This window comes from Molothrus aeneus, chromosome 1 (assembly GCF_037042795.1).
Source record: "Molothrus aeneus isolate 106 chromosome 1, BPBGC_Maene_1.0, whole genome shotgun sequence".
In the NCBI taxonomy this organism is placed as follows: Eukaryota; Metazoa; Chordata; class Aves; order Passeriformes; family Icteridae; genus Molothrus; species Molothrus aeneus.
The window spans coordinates 130,690,107-130,709,148 of NC_089646.1; the positions used below are offsets into that span (position 1 = coordinate 130,690,107).

The following is a 19,042-nucleotide window of genomic DNA, read 5'->3' on the forward strand; positions in this document are numbered from 1 at the left end:
CAAAAAAATCACTGAGGTATCTGTGCTTTAAGCAGCAGCTCTTTGCTGTGACAGAGACTATCTAGGTGAGTGGTTTGAGGTGGGATTTGTAAAAGCTGTGAGAGCAGGGAGAGAGAACAGTAATTAATTCCTGCACTATCTTGGATGCTGCTGCTTCTTTACCAGTTTTTGTCCCTTTTTTCTAAACCTAGGTAGCTCTTCTATTGCCAGTGTTGCCTGGATACCATCAGTGTCTTCACTCCAGCAAAGTCATCCCTGTAAAATTGAATAAAGAAAACCATATCAGGCAACCTAATTTCAGTGAGGCATTTTCAGTTGAAGATCCTTTTATTGTGCTTATTCGTGTGCACAGATCCCCATCACTCTTGCTACAGTTTAATTTTATGACTTCTGCTCTCTCTGATTTTCTGCTGACTGGAAAACAGAGGCCTGATGCTGAATTCCAGTTCTCTGTTTACCTCTTGGTATGAACCTCTCTAGATTTTTCTAGAGTACATCTACTAGCTAACCACGAATTAAGTTTTCCATGAGAACAATAGAGATAAAGAGGCAAAGATAGTTGTAAAAATGTTGAACTGTTATTTCAAGAATAAACCAAGCTGTAGAGAAGTAGAGAGTAGCAGCATTCCATGAATTTTTAAATGTGTTCCTTCACTGTTCCTCCTGAGCAGCCTTCCTTTGAGGTTTCTGAATGAATCTAACATTGCTGATGCACCTCTCACAGAGGACTTTACTCATCTCTTTTATCCAGCCTCTTTTTCTTCTTTTTAGAGGTAGATGTTGTATGCTGGGATAGAGCCATGTCTCCCCAGTCTCATCCACCTAAGTTCAAAGCCCTTCTTTCCTCTCCAGCACATGTCCACACTGAGCTGCTAACCACAAAACGTGCCCTAACCACTGCTGCTGCTCATCCCCCACTGCTGCCCATCCTGAGGAGGCAGGACTAGGAGAAAAGAGAGAAAATGTTTCTCAGAAAACAAGAAATCATTTCTGGGACTCACAGTTTTCTCCTTCCTCAGTGCAAGTCACTGTGAAAGACCATGAAGAGTGCTCCAATACATGTGTGGGGTTTTCTCCCTCTCTGTCTGCAGCCATCATGATCACTTAGTTCATACTAAGTGAACTAAGTTCTTGCAGTGGCTTTCCTCTTCTCAATTGTACTGCTGTTACTTTGCTTATAAGCTTCTAATACATTGAAGACTAAAGAAGCAGAATTTTATTGCTCTATGATGCAATTTGCCTTGAGCAAGTCCATACAGTACACTTGGTAGCCAAATGGGCAGTGAAACAGTAAGGTTGATCAGTGCCCAGTTTTCCTGACATTTCCACATATGACTGAATCAGACCAGTTTAAGCAGTGTCCCTGTGTGGGAAATAAGAAGGGCATTGCATCTTTTCAACCACGTAAGAGCCTGCTGGATACATCTGAAATCTTACAGAAAGTGAGTTTTGGTGGCTTGCAGGAATGGACTGCTGGCTGTTTATATCATGGTATGGTGCAACAACAATGCCCATGAGATATATTTAAATTTGTCCCAAGGCAGGTTTTTGCTATAGCACTTGATATTCTAACAAATATATGTATATATAGAAAAGTCTTTATATATCTATTCTAGGTAGTGCATTTATTTCTGTCTTTTTCCTAAAGAAGACCATGAAGACTGCTGATATATTGGGTAAGTAAGCATTTGCTAATTTAGACATGTGTGCTGCCATATGCTTAGCAAGCTGTAACTCTCACACAGCCCCCCACCTTCACACTCCCACTTCCAAGCAAGTGTTTCAAGGCAGATACTTTCAAAATTGGGAAAAAGTGATAAAAAGGAAGAGAATCTTCAATGCATGAGGAAAAGACTGTATTCCCAAATCCTCTTACAACCATAACTCATTCCTTATGTGCCCTTATTGCTCAAATTTATTTTCATTTTCTATTTTTGCCTCTGAGGTTGTCTTTAGTATTATCTTTATGAGTTCAACACAGAATTAATAAAATCAAGGAAGTTATTGAGTTACTTATTCAAATATAAGATATTTTTTCCTACTGCATAGCTATTGCACAAAAATTCAAGCTCAATTTAAAGTGATAACTTCCCTTTGGTTTTAGTTTTATCACTTCAAAAAACAAATAATCATATTCTCAAGTGTTCAGCTGGGAAATGTGGTCTTCACTGTTAAAGTCTGTCAACTTTTTGCCTGTGTCCAAGATTTTTTTGCATATCAAGACTGCTCCCCTTGAAGGCAGCGATAGTGAGAGAAAAGAAGGTTTCAGGGTTTGGGCTCTACACCAAGCCACCTCAACTGGGACAGTGCACCTGATGCAGGGCACCTGATATTTCTGTGGGTTCCTAAAATCTAGGCTTGATTGTCCAAACTGTAGTGAGGACAGCTGTTCTCATGAATGTGTTGGAGAGATCTGTTCAGTATCGTTCCAGGAATACTATATACGATTTATTTAGGTTTGGAATCCAAGTTTGCCAGCTCAGCTGCTAAATTCAAAATCCCCCCTCCCTTCACTGATCATGTTTCCCTTATGGCCTTAAACACTGTGTGTTGCTTTAACTGGTGTTCAGCTGATTTATTTTATTTCTGTGAGTTTGACTTTGCAAGATGGATTTAACAATGTTGCTACATTCCATAAGAATGAGCTGTATGATGGGAAATATGGTGATGGTTTTGCAAGCACATAAATATAACACAGTTCTGCTTTTCCAAGGGAGCTGTTTGAGATAGCAGTGCCAACAAAACCCTCCGGATGTGCTTTGTTTTGTATTCCTGAGCCCTGCATTCCTCACCGATTTATAGGTTTACCAAGAATTTTAAAGATTACTTGAAAAAAAATTGATTAGCTAATATCTTCCTTAATCCAATACAGTTTATGGTCTTAGGATTATCTCACTTCTATCTTGATACTTCAGTGAACATCTGTGTTTGTCACAGGCAGATGTCCACAAGGCAGAACTTGCAGATTTTTATTAAAAGCATAATAATGCAAGTTCGACCTTGAAATGGGGCCCTGGCAGCCTAGTGGCTGAACAGTCTATTGCAAATCATCCTTTTATAAAACAGTTCATAGATCTGCAAATGCAACAGGGAGCAGCCAGAATCTTGGCCCTATGACAGCTTCACTTGAGCACTGGAGTGGCACATGTGTGTTGCATCTGATGCTTCAAGGGCAGGTTGGTGGCTTGTGCAGATCTCTGTGGCCACAGTGACTGGCACAGTCATGTTTATTTACACTGGTTAGTCATCTAGCTGACTGCACTAGTAGGAAACTTGTCCTTTCAGTTTAGGCTAAGTTTGTGTGATTAACTTTGTGCCTTGGGGAAATACAAAGGATTAATTCTCCTTTGTGATACACTTGAAATTGCATTGTTGAGTTGGAACCCTAATTCACATGGCTTTACTGACAACTTTTTTTCACATTTCCAAAATTCTTTGAGCTTTTAGTAAAAATTAGATTAGATAAGACCACAAATGCAAGGCAATCCAATTGACTAAGTATAGATCTGTTTAAATTTACTTAAATTTTCTTCTAGAAACTATTTCCTAATCAGATGGAAGTCAAGTATAACCATGATTACCAAGCACTGTATTGCCAAAGTAACGTGTCCTTTTCTTTAAAGGAGGAACGCTGACAATAACAGGGATATATCTGTTGGTCACATTTGCTCCAAATGTACCGCAAGAGCTCACAGCAAGACAAGTGCAGAATTACTTAGTGAGCTGGCCTTTTTTGGTATATTCAGTGAGTATCTGGTTCATGCTACTCCCTTACTCAGAAAAACTGGAGTTACTGGGCTTTTTATAGCAATATGAATTAGTGGTAGAAAAACTGCTCCTGAAGATAAATTGTGTGACTTTCAAAGGAGAGAAAGTCCCTCATCATCCTACTGAATCCAAACTGAAAACATGCAGCAACAAAAGATAACTTTTAACTTCATGTCAGGGGAAAGTCACAATTGTGCAGGATTAACAAGAGTGGAAAGATTTTGATATTTGGGGAACTTCAGGGAAAACCTGAATATTGGTACTGTTTAAATTTCCTGTATATGTGTTCATGCCACCTTGTCTGCCTGTACATATAAGTTTCAGGGCTTTTCTGGAATGTGGTGGAATTGTGCTTTTAAAAATTAGGCTATCTATATTCTTGGTTCTACGTTTTGTCTTTCATATCACTCTGTTTTATTCCCATGTTGTTAAGCCTTGCTGAAAGGAGTTTTGTATGGAGCTGAGATATGAAGGGATGCCCTACTTCACTGCCACTTAGGTTAATCTGAAATGAGATAGAATTCAAATACAAAAATACCATTTTGGTTAAAGTATCTTTAAACAAACTTCAAACACCATATATCTTCTTTGATGTATTTAATTACCATCAGGAACAAGACCAGAGTGAATAGGATGCATTTCTGTCCCTCTTTTCCTCTGGAAAGCTGAAAATGTTTTCCTCCAGCTGAATGTAAAAATGCAATATAGGAGCTTCAGAAGCAGTTACTATTTCCCAGAATAAGGACCATTCAAGTTAGAGTCTTAGTGCCCAGGCTTTTCTTAGTAGGAATCTCAGTTAGGAAGCCACTGAGTAGGCAGTTTGACCTTAATCTTTTAGCCAACTTGCAGACTTTACATGCATCTAACTATCCATTAACTACTGATTAAGCACAAATCACATGCTACCATAAAACACATTGATTCTCTCTTTTAATTTGCTGTGCATTTTAAACTCTCTTTCAATTTTTTGTGCCCTTTAAAAGATCCTGGAAGATGCTGATTCAGCTCAGTGCAAAAAATTAATATTCATGCTGTATAACTCACAACATGTACTTTTAATCAGGCAGTAGAGAGGCTTTTGAAGGCAATACCCAAGAGTTTTGGGGTACTCGGTAAGGATAGCTTCAGCATCTACTAGAGCTTCAAGAAGTCCATGCAATCAGCAGAGTAAGAGGAGAGAGTTCAAAATAGGGATATCAATGCTCTTTCTTTTCTACTGAATATCACCCTCTACCATGCAGTTCCACTTATAGATGATAAAGTAGCCTGACATTTTAGAGACTGATTTTAAATTGTTGATTCACCCGTTTATGTAGAAATGGTGGAGAGAGAAAACTCCCTATCTACACTGAGTGACACCAGAAATTTCTGTGTGATATACCATTCACATTTTCTTGAAAACAACAGGTTCCTGGAAGAGGGCTTTTCCCCACCTGAGGACTTTTTGAAATTAATTTCAGGACAAGTTTTCAAGAATACAATTGAATGTGTAGGAAGACTGTGCTATATTCTTCTTAGGAGACATTGTGAGGCGATAGTAGGTTCAGAAACCTCTGAACTTTGTTTCTCTTTTATTTCTTTTCCCTACCTCAGCCAGCATCTAAATCTGCATGTATAGCATAGATTGTAGGGAAGGACAGAGCAAATACACAGCAAATCTTGACTCAATAATGTTTAAAACTTTATGTGTTCCTTCTGTTCCATGCATTCATCTGTGTTGAGCTTCCTCTGACCAAAGAAAGGGGACAATCAAAAGGCTCCACAAGAGACTGAGATATCAGCCTGATTACCCTGGTATGCTCCTGGAAGATCAAGCAAACCCTGCTGTAAACATCCTCTTTGGGCAGGGAACAAGCTCGTCAAAATTGGTTGTAAAATGCCTAGCACAGGTTGGCTGTTGAGATATAAAAAAGTGTAGCAGAAGCTGCAGAATTTCCAGTCTAAATATACAATGAGGAGACAGTACAGAAGTATAACACAGTCCAATGATCTTTCTAAAAGTAGCCCCAAAGTGTGGTCTGCTGAGAAATACAAAGCTCCAATGGTACCAAATGCTCTCTGTGGGTGGTAAACCATCCCCATGTGGCACTCCACTGGTATATTCTGCAGAAGTAGCCTCTAATTCCCACAAGACAGCTTTGAGTCACCTTCTGAGACTCTGCAGTAGCATAATTATGTCTGAGCAAGAATGACTACCCTAGCTTGTTTTTTTCTCTTTTGCTTATGTGCACTTGGAATCTCTACAGAAGACATAAATCATAGATGAAGCTCTTAGGTTTCCCTAAACAGAAGCATAGTAAGAATTGGGTTGTTAATATTTAATCTCTGCAAAATCATGTTCAAAACACTTCTGCTTTTCTTTTGAAGTGCCTAGAAGACCATCGTCTATATGCCAGAAAGCATTTGAGGCAGCCAACGTGGTATTTTGTTTTGGTGCCTTCTGGTAGAGCTTAGAAACATGGAAAACATGATTATTAAAAAATGTTGATGAAATGTGGCCTTGAGGAGACCTCAGTAGAGATTAGTTGCAATAACAAAGATGATTGTAAGCAGGTAAAGTTCCTTCATTTCCTCTAAACAGAGTATGTGAAGCTGATATAATCTATGTCCTTCCCATTCCTGGACTTCATATTTATCACTACCACATCACACTATCAGGGATGAACCTAAGGTCTGTTTTGGGTAGTTCTCAGAAAACAATTTTAATCAGCAGCTGGGGCACCCAGCTGTGTGAGCCCCTGTTAGGAGCCATGGACTCTGCTTGCAGTGTAACTTAATTGTCACAGACTCTCCCTTGTCTTCTGATTAAAGATAACCTGTAGGTTGGTCACCAAGTGGCAGAGAACCACAGAAGAATAGTTAGGCTGCTGGGCAGCACTGAGAACTAATTGTTTGGATTTCCAGCTTAGCATGTGAGACTTGACAGAGCTGAGTAAACTTAAACAGCAGCCCTGAAAAGCAAACATCATTTATCTCCCTGGGTTTGGCCACGGGACTGCCATCTCTGGCCCTACACCATGGCTGCTCTTGGGGTTTCCCCAGGAGGTAGGGGTGGCCATGCACACAGACCTGTGCACCCTTTCCAGAGCTGTCATCAGGGACTCCAGTGTCCTTTTGATCATTTTGCTTGGCTGTTTCCTTTCAGATGTGTCTTCTTGGTGGGTTGTTTTGCTTTTAAGCAGGAGGAGATGACAGTGGAGCTTTATTGTAGCTTTAGCAAGAGAAGAGATGATGAAATGATGAGGACCAAGAGAAGGGTGATGGACAGAGCCAGCTATGATGACTTGGTTCAGTCAAAGCTGGTGCTGCTTGGCACTACCTGCCACTACCTGCAACTACCAGGGAGTTGGACTGAGGTAACAAAAAACTGAAGATACAAAAAATGCTCAAAGTTTAACTTTTGCTATAGCAGGAAAGATAAATGACAACAGTTGTTTGATAGCTCAGGGAACTGTCAATTGGTTTTTTTAGCAGAAGATATTTTATAAAGGCATTCTTTGCTTTGAACATACAGAGCAGCACAAATGAGTGTGACATCTCAAAGACTTTGAATGAAGCATTCGTTACATAGTTTCACAGCTCTAACTTTCTTTTCTTTTATTTTCAGATTTTAGAAATTCTAATATTCTGCATTCTCCTCTATTTTTACAAAAGAAAGGCTGTGAAACACATCATGGTTTTGTTAATGATGGTAGCTCTACTGGGTAAGAACATATTATTCACTTTAATGTTCCTGTCTGTTACTTGATAATTCCTTGTCACTCCATCTCTCCAGACACTTAAGATTCAAAGCAGTGTGCTTGAAGAAGAGTCATTGAAATGATTTCACATGATTTTTACTGTGGTCTCTTTCTGAAGAGAAAAGCTGATTTTTAAACATGGTTTCTACGCTTATTGCTGGGACTATTTCTTTTCACAGATACCCTCATATTAATATGCTATGTGTAATGATACTCTGAAACTTGTTTTAAATAAAACTTTAGGTTCTTTATATCCTGGGAAAGTGAACTACTCAAAACTTTGCTTTGGAGAGCAGGCTGTGAAAATCAGTTCTCTAAAACAGAGCAGCTGAAGACCTTCTAAGTGCTCTGTAAACAAGTGCAGTGATATGCTGTGACTGTACTACAACTTCTAATTATCTATGACTATTTGCATATGCAACATTTCATATTTTACAACCTTTCCTGAAGAAGAACAAGAACCCAGTGGACTACTGAAGTTTGTTTTCTATCATTGTCACCACAATCAATAACCAGGGAAAACAGAGGAGATAATTTTATTGGCATCTTTCGATAAAGTTAAACTTGAATCCATTTTGAGACATGTCAGGAGTTCATCTCTAAATCTCCTATGCTTGTAGGGTTATATCTAGAATTTTCACCTCTCCATGTGACAAATTCTCCTGTCCTTGTCTTGTCATTTCTCCATGAAACCCTCATGGGACACAAGTCTTTGGCTGAAGTGAAAGGTGCCATTGAAGTCAAATTATTTTTTCTCTGATTTCAGTGCGTGCAAAGACTTGCAGTCTGCAAAGACTTGCATTTCTAATGGAGATGACCATGAGGGTTTTTGATAAAATAGAATTTCACTAAAGTTTGCCAGGTACAAAATTTGGATTTAACTGAATGTAAAAACCCTCACAGATTTATTAACTCCATTCCTTCAGGGTAAAAACCCTGAGTGGTTTCTTACTCAGCTAAAAACTCAGACTTCCAGAACAACTTTTTGGGGACAGTCTTCCTATGTCGGTTTCCCAGCCCCTAGGAGTATTAGGATCTGTAGCTCTGCAGAAGCATTGCAGGATTTCCTTGCTCCCTGCATGAGGCAGAGATGGAAGAGCCCCCAGAGGCTTAGGTCTAACTGCTGTTGGTTTGGAGGAGGGAAGTGTGAGCGTGGCTATCTCCAGCTCCAGGCAAAGATGAGTGTGGCTATCCCCAGCTCCTAGCACAGCTGAGTGTGGCTATCCCCAGCTCCTAGCACAGCTGAGTGTGGCTATCCCCAGCTCCAGGCAAAGATGAGTGTGGCTATCCCCAGCTCCCAGCACAGATGAGTGTAGCTATCCCCAGCTCCTAGCACAGATGAGTGTGGCTATCCCCAGCTCCAGGCAAAGATGAGAGTGGCTATATCCCCAGCTCCTAGCACAGATGAGTGTAGCTATCCCCAGCTCCAGGCAAAGATGAGAGTGGCTATATCCCCAGCTCCAGGCAAAGATGAGTGTGGCTATATCCCCAGCTCCCAGCACAGATGAGTGTGGCTATCCCCAGCTCCAGGCAAAGATGAGAGTGGCTATATCCCCAGCTCCTAGCACAGCTGAGTGTGGCTATCCCCAGCTCCTAGCACAGATGAGTGTGGCTATCCCCAGCTCCTGGCACAGATGAGTGTGGCTATCCCCAGCTCCTGGCACAGATGAGTGTGGCTATCCCCAGCTCCCAGCACAGATGAGTGTAGCTATCCACCAGCTCCCAGCACAGATGAGTGTGGCTATCCCCAGCTCCTAGCACAGCTGAGTGTGGCTATCCCCAGCTCCTAGCACAGATGAGTGTGGCTATCCCCAGCTCCAGGCAAAGATGAGTGTGGCTATCCCCAGCTCTTAGCACAGCTGAGTGTGGCTATCCCCAGCTCCTAGCACAGCTGAGAGTGGCTATCCACCAGCTCCCAGCACAGATGAGTGTGGCTATCCACCAGCTCCTAGCACAGAGCCTTGGAGCTTTGGCAAAGCTCTCCTGAGCTGCTCTGCAGCTCCCAGCATGGCTGTGAGGAGTGTGGAGCACTGTGCACTCCTGAGCAAAGGTCCAGCCAGTCCTGGACTGGGTCCAGCTCCTCCTCCTGCATAACTGGAAGCCTGAAGATTTCCAGATGTGTTCCTCCACATCACTGCTGCAGTTGTGGGCTGGCCCACCATGATGCTGCCCCGAGCACGCCCTGGGGGAGCTGGGCAGTGGGTCTGGCCAGCCCTGCTGCCTCTGCCCTGTGTCCTGCCAGCCCTGGTGGCAAAGGGACACGAGGGACACGCAGAGCAGCAGCAGGGCTGCAAACCTGTGCCCTGGCAGGCACTAACTGCAGAGTCTGCTGCTCTGCCTGCAACCAACCAAAAATACATTTTCAGCTGGGGGCTGCTGAAGTTTTTGCGAGCTTATGCAACCTGAGGAAAATGTGTCATTGTTTCTGCTCTGTTAAAAAAGACACAAACAAGCAAATCCTGGCTCACAGGACCTTCTGAAATACTGACATTTCCCTTGAGCATGAGACTCAGAACTGCATCTGACTCTGGTTCCTGCAGCTGTCCTGGAGCCTGGCAGTCCCCACAAATCTACACTTGGACCACTCTGGTTGGTCTCTGACCTTTCTGCTGAGTGAAGTGATGGAGAGACTGAAAAATTGTCCATTACTTTGCTGCCAGCTGTGTGACACAGGCACTGCCCTTGCAAGGTCCTGCCTGCTGAGGGGGTGAGTGCTCATGGAAGGTGATACAGTCCTGGTGGAGTGTTCATACTCCATGATGTAAATTAAATGTGGAAAGGTTTCTTTACAGAGAGGGCAGCCTTGTGTTTCACTGCATATGCAAGCTACTTTCACCATCAAGAAAATACAGAGGTGATCACAAAATCTGATGAAGTTTTGCTTAGTACAATTCTGCAAATTCATTTGGTGAGAATCATTTTACCTCATGTATACACTCAGTTATCATAAGTTTGGGGAAAACATTTCAGATTATAGTGGGATTTCAGCTGGAAAGTGACATCATTTGTCACACTAGCTTTGAGGGGAGGTCATTCTGACAGAGAAAACAACTCCTGAGTTTGAAACTTGTTTGGGAGTTACTTTAACGAAAAAGATAATTTCACTTCTCAAAGAATAGAAACCAACCAACCAACCAAACCTCCTGGTGCTTTCATTTCTGTCTTGTTAATATTTTAAGGTGTGGAAACTGGTCTTTCATCAGAAAAAAAAAAATTAGCAATCTTTACCCTTAGCATGACAATTCAAAATACTAATTTTTTTCCTGTAAATGTTCTTTTAAAATAATTACTTTCCCATGTTAGAGTTCAAATCTCAGTTTTATGTTGATGTCTTGTTGGGGCTTGAGTGTATTTCTTGACTTTGTATCACAGCATTTGCACTACTGCAGGCCAGTGTTTGACCTCTGCTCAGTTTTACAGCTGTGTTTGTTAAAGCACTTCACCTGTTTCCATTACAGAGAGAGAAGTGAAGTGCTGGGGGGAAAGGTTGTCATGAAAACAGTGAATTTCATGGTGGTGAACAGGATCATCACAGGATGTATGCAACTCTTAAACTCCCTCTGAACTTTTGGACTTTCTATAAGAAAAATGCTTGCAATCAAACCCTCAAACCTGCATTCATTCTTCTTCCCCCTCCTTTTCTCCCAACCTTTGGCCTGAACCTTTTGCACAGCACAGGTCTTCTTGCCAATCTGAATGTTACAGGAGGATGAATCAGACCACTGAAATCCAACACTCCTCAGCTCTGCACCGGGGTGGAACTGGATCTCAGCTGGGGGATGCTGCTCCTGACAATTAATTACCTTTCTTCAAAGGTCATCTCTGCAGCCTGACTCTTGAATTTTTCAGGGTTTTTTGAATTTGTTACATTTTATTTGCAGGAATCTCAGACTTCTTGGGTTAGCTTCCACAAACCAAGAGCTCCAAAAGGAAATCTAAAGTAACTCTTAGCTAAACTCTCAGCCCCTTTTCTGAAAGATTTCTCTTGCAAAACCTCTCTGAACTGCTGACATGTATAAAACCCATTGCTTGCTGTCTGAAATTTGTTTGTGGTGATACAATGATAGTGATTAAATGGATTGACAATACACTGCTGAAATACTCTTTCTGTGGGATAAATCCAGTAAATGGTCTCAAGAGCCTGGCTCTTGAAATGAAGTGCAGACCCCTGTGTTGTTTGTCTGCTCTTCATATATGTAATGCATGGGGGGAGTTAGGTGCTTTGGGATGTGTTCCCAGAAGTCAACTTTGTCCAGCTCCTGTTTCAGAGGAGAAATCCTGAGGATGATGAGTTATTTGAGGCTACCAGTGACACATGCAGGCTGCTATAAAGAGGCATCCTAACAGCTTTGAACAGATAGCCAGACCTCTCAGATGTCTCCTGAATACTGTAATATGGGCTCCAAATTAGCTACATAAACTATGTGGAGCTAAATAAAGTATGTGTGGAAGATGTGGAGGCTGTTGTACCACCTTCAACTGGGAGTTCAGTGAGCTAAAAAGACTTAAAGGCAAAACACAAAGTGTACTTAGATCTAAGGCCACTGAGCTTAGCCAGTAGCTTAGCAAGCATTTATCAAATCATATACTTGTTTTAGGTGCCCAAGTCCTTCCTCAGTCTTATTTTAAGTGATCAGTCCTGTGGCTCTGACCTGGATCCTTGTCCTCCCTCAGTGATGCACTGAAGTACTAATCAGAGTCCTGCCCTGCTAATCTCTTCCCTTCCCTTCCAGCATCCCTGACTGTCATTGCTGTTAAGGCTGTGTCCAGCATGATAGCACTTTCTGTGAAGGGGAAAATGCAGCTAACCTACTCCATTTTCTATATCATGAGTGTTTTAATGGTAACTTCTTGTGCTTTCCAAATCAAGTAAGTGAGATTCTATTTACCTGCTAACCTTCATACATGTTTTATATGACAGTTTTATTTGGTACTGATGATTCCAGATACAAGTTGCAAATTAAGGCAACAAATTTTGGCAGAACCCCGACAGATGCAAAAATTGCCTCCAGCTGGTTGAATTGTTTATTTAAACTTTATTTCTTAGTTTGTAATTGATTGTTATGGACACCACCTCCTCTCATTATCACCTTCAACAAGGTCTTCCCAAATTTACTTGTCTAGTTTTGGCACAGGTCTTAACACACTAAGTGAAATTTATGCTTATGTAGTCGTTTGGGGGTTACTTTTAGAAATCTTTATTGCTGAATAATCAAATGACCATGATTATCCTCATTATCCATGTCTGTTCCCCAGCTTTATGGCCCTAGTCAGACTGGAGAAGGGAGTGTACCCCAACTTTCTCCCTGCCTCTGTTAAATCTGCATGTTGCACTTTGCTATCCTGCCTGACTGTACCTTTCAAGATCCCCCTGCAGGCCCCTGCTCTGTGAAGTGATTGGTTTATGCTGCCTGTGCAGATTGCTGGGGGTGGCAGCACAGTAAGATGTGTCTTGCAGCTGAACAGAGGCTGTTCCCTTTCTGCCTGTCCCTCTGCTTCTGGTGCTGATAACAGCCTTCAGTAATCTCATCTAGACTGTTCCAGTGTGAGCCTGAGTAGTTCCTTGCATGATTATTTTCCAGTAGAAAAGCCAGCCCAACTTTTTCATGGCAGAACATACCATTCCCATGTGGAATCAGAAAGTCCATGCATTATTATGCACTGACTCTCCATGGCTGACTCAGGAACTCCCTGGTAACTGATTATAAAGTGATTTACATCCAGCTTGTCTTCTCTGGGAGAACAGCTCAGGGCATTTACAATAGGAAATAAGAGCTTGGTAAATAAGAAGCTGCTGAATTAACCTCTCCATCTTTTTTTTTTTTTTCTTTCTTTCTTTTGCTGGCCAAAATTAAAGCAGAAGTGAAACATGCCCATTTCATTCCCTGGGCTCAGCATCCCTTTCTCTCTACTCTTTTGGATTTTCTAACAGGGACAGTGCTGTCAGTCTAAATTTTTCATTTTATTTGTTTGCTCTCTTATTTTATATGACTGTCATTCATTAGCTGAGAACAGCCTGTGCTCCAACAATCTCCTGGATCCAACACCGGGCCTTGCTATCACTGATTTAGTCCCTGTGACCAAGTTTGTTGCAAATGGGAGAAAATAATGAGGTGTTTTCAATGACTTCAAAATCCTGACTATCCTGTGGATATGTAGGATTTCTTTATTTTTAAAGCACCATGGAGACTGTTCAACAGTTGCTAAAATAACCACGCAATTATTTTAATGGCTAAAACAGATCCAAGCTTGGATTTTTACTGTGCGCATATATTGCACCAGAGAAATGTTCAAGTGTGGTTCTTTTTACAGGCTTGAATATAGTCTGCAGACTCCTGATTTTTCTCTCTGAAATGACCATTCACATAGCAGAATATCTACAGGTGCATCCACGATGTCAGCTCATGATTCATCACTCTATGGGTGAATGGTGATAGCTGTGATCTCTGTACAAGTGGGTTAATGACTTTGCCTTTTTGCAGACTGTGCAGGCTGCTCCCTGGCCAGTGTCTCAGTCCTGCAGGTCTCTGTGCAATGCATGCTCCTGTGGTCCTGCACACTCTTGCTCATGGTTCTGGTGAGAGGTCATATTGCTTTTCCGAAGAGCAGGGCAGAGAGTTTCCAACCCAAGGGGCTTGAAGCCACCTTCCTGGACTTTCCCTGCAGGACAGAGTGTTTCTGGGTGTGATTGCATGGATAAACATGCAAATAGGTGTTTCTGTCAAGCTGGAGTGAGCAGTAGCAGCAATGTGGACTTCAGCAAAGTGAAACAGTTCCTACAAGAACTCACATGTTCATGTCCATGATGCCAATGTACCCTTACACAACCTGTTTGAAGTAGAGCAACTTGTCCCTGGCTGCTTGCAGGCAGCACTGCTTCCAAGAACCAATGCAGATCATAAGCAATAATACCCCAGCATTCCTCCCTTATCTGTGGCAGAAAAAATTTTTCCAGCAATGCTTCAAAAATATGTCCATTGAAAGCCTGTGGCTAGAAGAATCCATGCCAACCTTATTGCTTTCACCTATTCATTTTTACTCTGCAGAGTCAAAACCAGAAAGTAAATTCAGTATGTGTATGCTGTCCAGGGCTACTTGCTATTGTGGTAAGAAATGGTCACACTTATTGTTAAACTGACAAGAAGTGGCCTAACCTGACTTAAAATGCAAGGGATCTCCTGTAGGCATGAGATACAATAATGCTTATCTTTCAGGTTCTTGAATCAAGCAATGCATCTGTATGAAGCAACAGCAGTTGTCCCCATTAATTTTGTGTTCTTCACCACCAGTGCCATCATTTCAGGTTTGTTTCTGACCTTCTTCCTCTACAGAAAGATTTTTTAAACATCAGGTTTTCAAGAACAGGAACCCTGTGAATAGAAACCCAAACCCGTCATATTTGTCCTCACAGAAATAATTTTTTCCTAAGTCATAGGTGTTTAGAGTGTTAGAGCTGGATCATCTTTAAGGTTCATCCCAACCCAAATCATTCTATAATTCTATAAAAATAATCAAATTCTAACCTTTCCAAAATAGATTATGTGTGATTCACTGTACCTTGCTGGCTTACTAGAAGTACCTGCATTTATCCTAGCTTCATACTGACATCCAGTAAATGCATTTACCATGTGCACACCAGTCTCTCCCTATACGAACTGGTAGAGTAATTTTAACAGCCTGGCAAACTACTCAAATGACAACCAGCTGTGCTTCATAGTAGTTAGCGTATATTCTGTTTCAGAAGGTGGAATTCTGGGTTAAGTGAAGGAAATAAAATGACTACAAAAACTTTTTAAGCATTTAACATTTTATTCTGGGTGAGAACTTTGAACTCAGCATTGTTAAAGAGGGACTGCAAATCTTGGAAATGGTGTGCAGTGCAAGAACATGAGCTGGGAGGACGACTAAGATGCTGTATCAGCAATGAGCCAAAATGATCATGTTGTTAGAACATTTATGACTCATTTTAACACACGCTGGGGGCTTTCCTGTCATTGCTGTGCAGGAGTTTCTCATGCAGAGCTGCCATTAATGAGAAGGGGAGTTAGCTTCACGCACAGATTGCCTCAACACCTGTGTTAGAAGAGACCTACACTTTGTGACCGAGAAGAAACTTGTGCCAAAAGGGGGTTGTGTTCCTGTGACCATATGGGGAATTTGGCCAGGTGCCTCCTTATAAGATCAAGTACCTATTCAGGAATGGCTTAATAGCTTTGAGAGTGGATACACATGCATTTGCACCAGGTTAGTTAAACCAGTGTAGGGCTTAGAAAAGCAACCTCTGCTGAATCTTGCTGGGGTGCTTGTAGAAGGTACCCGCTGTCATGATTCCCCCATCCCTAGTTACAGCCTTTGAAGACACAGTCACACTGCAGCTGCACTGGGTCCCACTGGCATTTCTAAGCAAAGCTCTGCTCATCAGTGGTTTTAAGCTAATATACTTGGCTGTTAATAGGGGCAGCTGAGATCCAGATACACATCTGGTTCTGTCACCTCCACTACAGAGGTACTAATTCCTGGAAGCGGGGCGAGCAGAAAGAGCTAGCGATCCCTTCAGACAGAAAGATTTGGCAAACTTGGCTGCTGGAGCCCTTCACTTGGAGTAAACCTCAGGGACACAGCTAGTTATTGAAAATCTGTTCCCAATTGGAGTTAAGATGTCCACATGCTCTGCTGGAGTAGCTTAACGAAGTCCATGAAGAACCTCTCAGCTGTATTGGTATGTCACTGCTTGTGAGTAAGACCTCGAGTTTGACCTGCACAGAAATTGTTGCTGACAATGCAAAAGATACAAGCATCTGTGCAATTACTAACCCAGCATGTGTTCCAGCCTGATTGACTAAATCTTCTCCAGTCCTATGCAGTATCTTGAGAAAGCCTAGCTTATGGAATATAGGACACAAAGTGAACACATCACAATGTGTATTAATACCTTATTTGGGATTTTTTTTGCTCCGTTTAAGCATGACACTTCTCCTGACCCTCCCAGCTGTAATTCATATCACTTGGAAGCCAGTCAAGATCTGCAATTCTTGTTTCTGTCACATTCCAGGGGTCATATTTTATCGGGAATTCCAAAGTGCAGCTTTACTGAGCGTGTTCATGTTTCTGTTCGGGTGAGTGTATCAGCCTAAAATCTGCACTAAGGTTTGTACTGAAAAAGCTTTGCCTTCTGCAATCTCTTCTTTTCTCAGTAAGCAGAAACCACCTTGTTATTAAAGTATTATGGAATAGCCATTATAGTAGGATAAAAAAAAACATTAAAGGAAAGATTGATGTCTGTGCTTTGGGAGTTTGGAGGCCTGGCTTTGAATCCAAATATGTAAAAATGTGAGACACTTGTGAGCTACTAATCTCATGATGGAATGAAAAACCAGCATCATCTGTTCCTTCAGCAGGAAGAAGTTACTGCTCTCCACCAAATATCAAATTACAGGGGGTGCTTTTACAGCTGTGAGACATCTCCTCCTATGTTACCTTCCCCTGGTGTGTCTGGCTGTTTTTTCCTGCCCCTAGGCATGGGCAATTATATGAGCTGCTTGCCTACAAGGCAGTACTGTAATAACTCTCCCCCATCTGCCTATATCAAGAAAGACACAGTGTGCCTGCAGAAAAATTCAGAGCATGCTAAATGTATTTTTGAAGAATGGCCTAGTTGTTGTGAGAGCAGAAACCTGGGTATCAGTACCACAACAACTTTTGGGAGAGGTGACCGTTATAATAATGGGCACAAAATGTTTAAAAGATCTCCTAGAACTGCTGGAGGTGTCTTGCACACAGTGCTGCCAAATAAATGGGGCTGATAGCTACAAACATCTTCATCTTCTGCAGTTGGGCTGGAGTAGGTGCACACAGCCACTATCTTGTCTGACTGCTGGAAAGGACACAAAAAATGGAAAAGAGCAACCATGTATTTGGCAGCGAGGAGTTAGGGGTTGTGTGTCCAACACACAGCAGAGAGAAGATGTGTCCAGCCATAGCAGTTTTTCACTGCTTCTGGCTCACAGCCTGCCCCTGAGACATGCAATCAAACAAGAAAAACAACAGAGATGTTGACTGTCCGCAGCCAGACTGAGTTGTTAATGAAACTGCACATGCTAGAGCGCTAACTTGGATGCTCTGGGAAGATTTGCTCAGGGATTCAAATGTTGAGGTCTCACACCCACAGGCATCTGATTAGGTAAATATTGCTGGAAGTGTAATTTTGGCTGTGGAGTCTTTGGAACTGATAATAAAGCTTCAGGAGGCAAAACTAGACTGAAAGAAGCCCAAAATAAATTTACAGAGCTGGCAGGAAGAAGCGTTTCTTTATAAACTCAGCAACTTGGGTTTGGAAGTCCTTGAAAAAGAAACATGGAAAGAAATTCTCATCTCAGATACAGTGAACTGTTTCTAATGATACTATGCCACTGTTATTTTGCAGGTGTCTCCTGTCTTTCCTTGGTGTGATTATAATTGCAAGAAATAAAAAAGAGGAGCATTTACACATCCCTTTTATTGACTGTGGACATATTCCTGGTAAGTAGGGCTTTTTTTCTGTCTCTGTTTAAATGAGGTTTCAGATAATGGGATGACCTAGGAGAATTGAGTCACAAATATGCTCTAGTCATATTTAATAAATATACTGTTCACTTGATTTCTATTCCTGTTCCCAACAGATTTTTCAAAGAATTTTTCAGGATTTTTCCAAGCTATTGTTACAACCAGTCAAATGAAAACAATGATTAGTGGAGCAAAGAATGTTTAAATGATGGATTGGTGGGGAATTTGTTTTATTAAAATTCTTCACAAAGTTGTTGTTTTTCCTTCTCTCACCACATTTCCTTAGGAGAAAATCTGACAGGCAAAATACAACCAGATTCTCATTGTTCATGCTATGGCACACTGAATAAGGAAGATGACTTGGTGAAAAGTCAAAGCTGAAAGAAGAAAGCACTTTACATGCCAGTTAACAGGAGGAACACCACTGGAACAAGGATCAGTAGCACCTTTTTATTGAACATATTCAAGTGTACATTGAAGTCCTGTATGTTGATGAGACATAGTATTATTTAATCCTAATTAATTTATCCCATGATTGTACCAAATGTGTCCTAAAGATAAAGGAAGCCTTAACAAAAACCAAATCACCATTAATGAAATGGAATATTCTCCTAGTATCAATGCCTCTTGAGGACATTTTTAGAGTTTTAATTGCTTTTAAATGCAATGAGCACAGAACAGGATTATAAAAATTCCCCTTTGGTACTCCTCAGATCTGTGTAAATGTTTAAAGACAAATGTGAGAAATTAGAATTTTTGTAAGTGACTTCCAAGTATTCTGTTATATATATAATCCCTTTTAAACCCTTTCCTTCCTGTTCAGGAGTCAAAACTGTAAGTATATATGCAGTAGACACAAACAGAATTGTGTCTACTAAAAAACAAAAATAATTTTGTATTGGGTGTAGAACAATCCTGATTATCTCCTACCATCAGATAAATTCTCTTACCCTCCAAGGAAATCAGTACTTTTGTGAGCAGTGGGAGGATAG

At 41.3% G+C, this 19,042-nt stretch overlaps 1 protein-coding gene across 1 annotated transcript in view; it reads left to right on the forward strand.

The window, feature by feature from the left end:
- Window positions 1–18,564, forward strand: part of NIPAL2 (NIPA like domain containing 2) — a 50,106-nt gene extending 31,542 nt beyond the window's left edge. Inside the window, 8 exon segments of the mRNA XM_066547768.1 lie at window positions 1,617–1,676; window positions 3,624–3,745; window positions 7,376–7,472; window positions 12,242–12,377; window positions 14,723–14,811; window positions 16,561–16,624; window positions 17,932–18,026; window positions 18,337–18,564. Of these exon segments, the coding sequence (XP_066403865.1) occupies window positions 1,617–1,676; window positions 3,624–3,745; window positions 7,376–7,472; window positions 12,242–12,377; window positions 14,723–14,811; window positions 16,561–16,624; window positions 17,932–18,026; window positions 18,337–18,431 (758 nt within the window). The 3' untranslated portion in view covers window positions 18,432–18,564.
- Window positions 18,565–19,042: the final 478 nt, after the last annotated feature.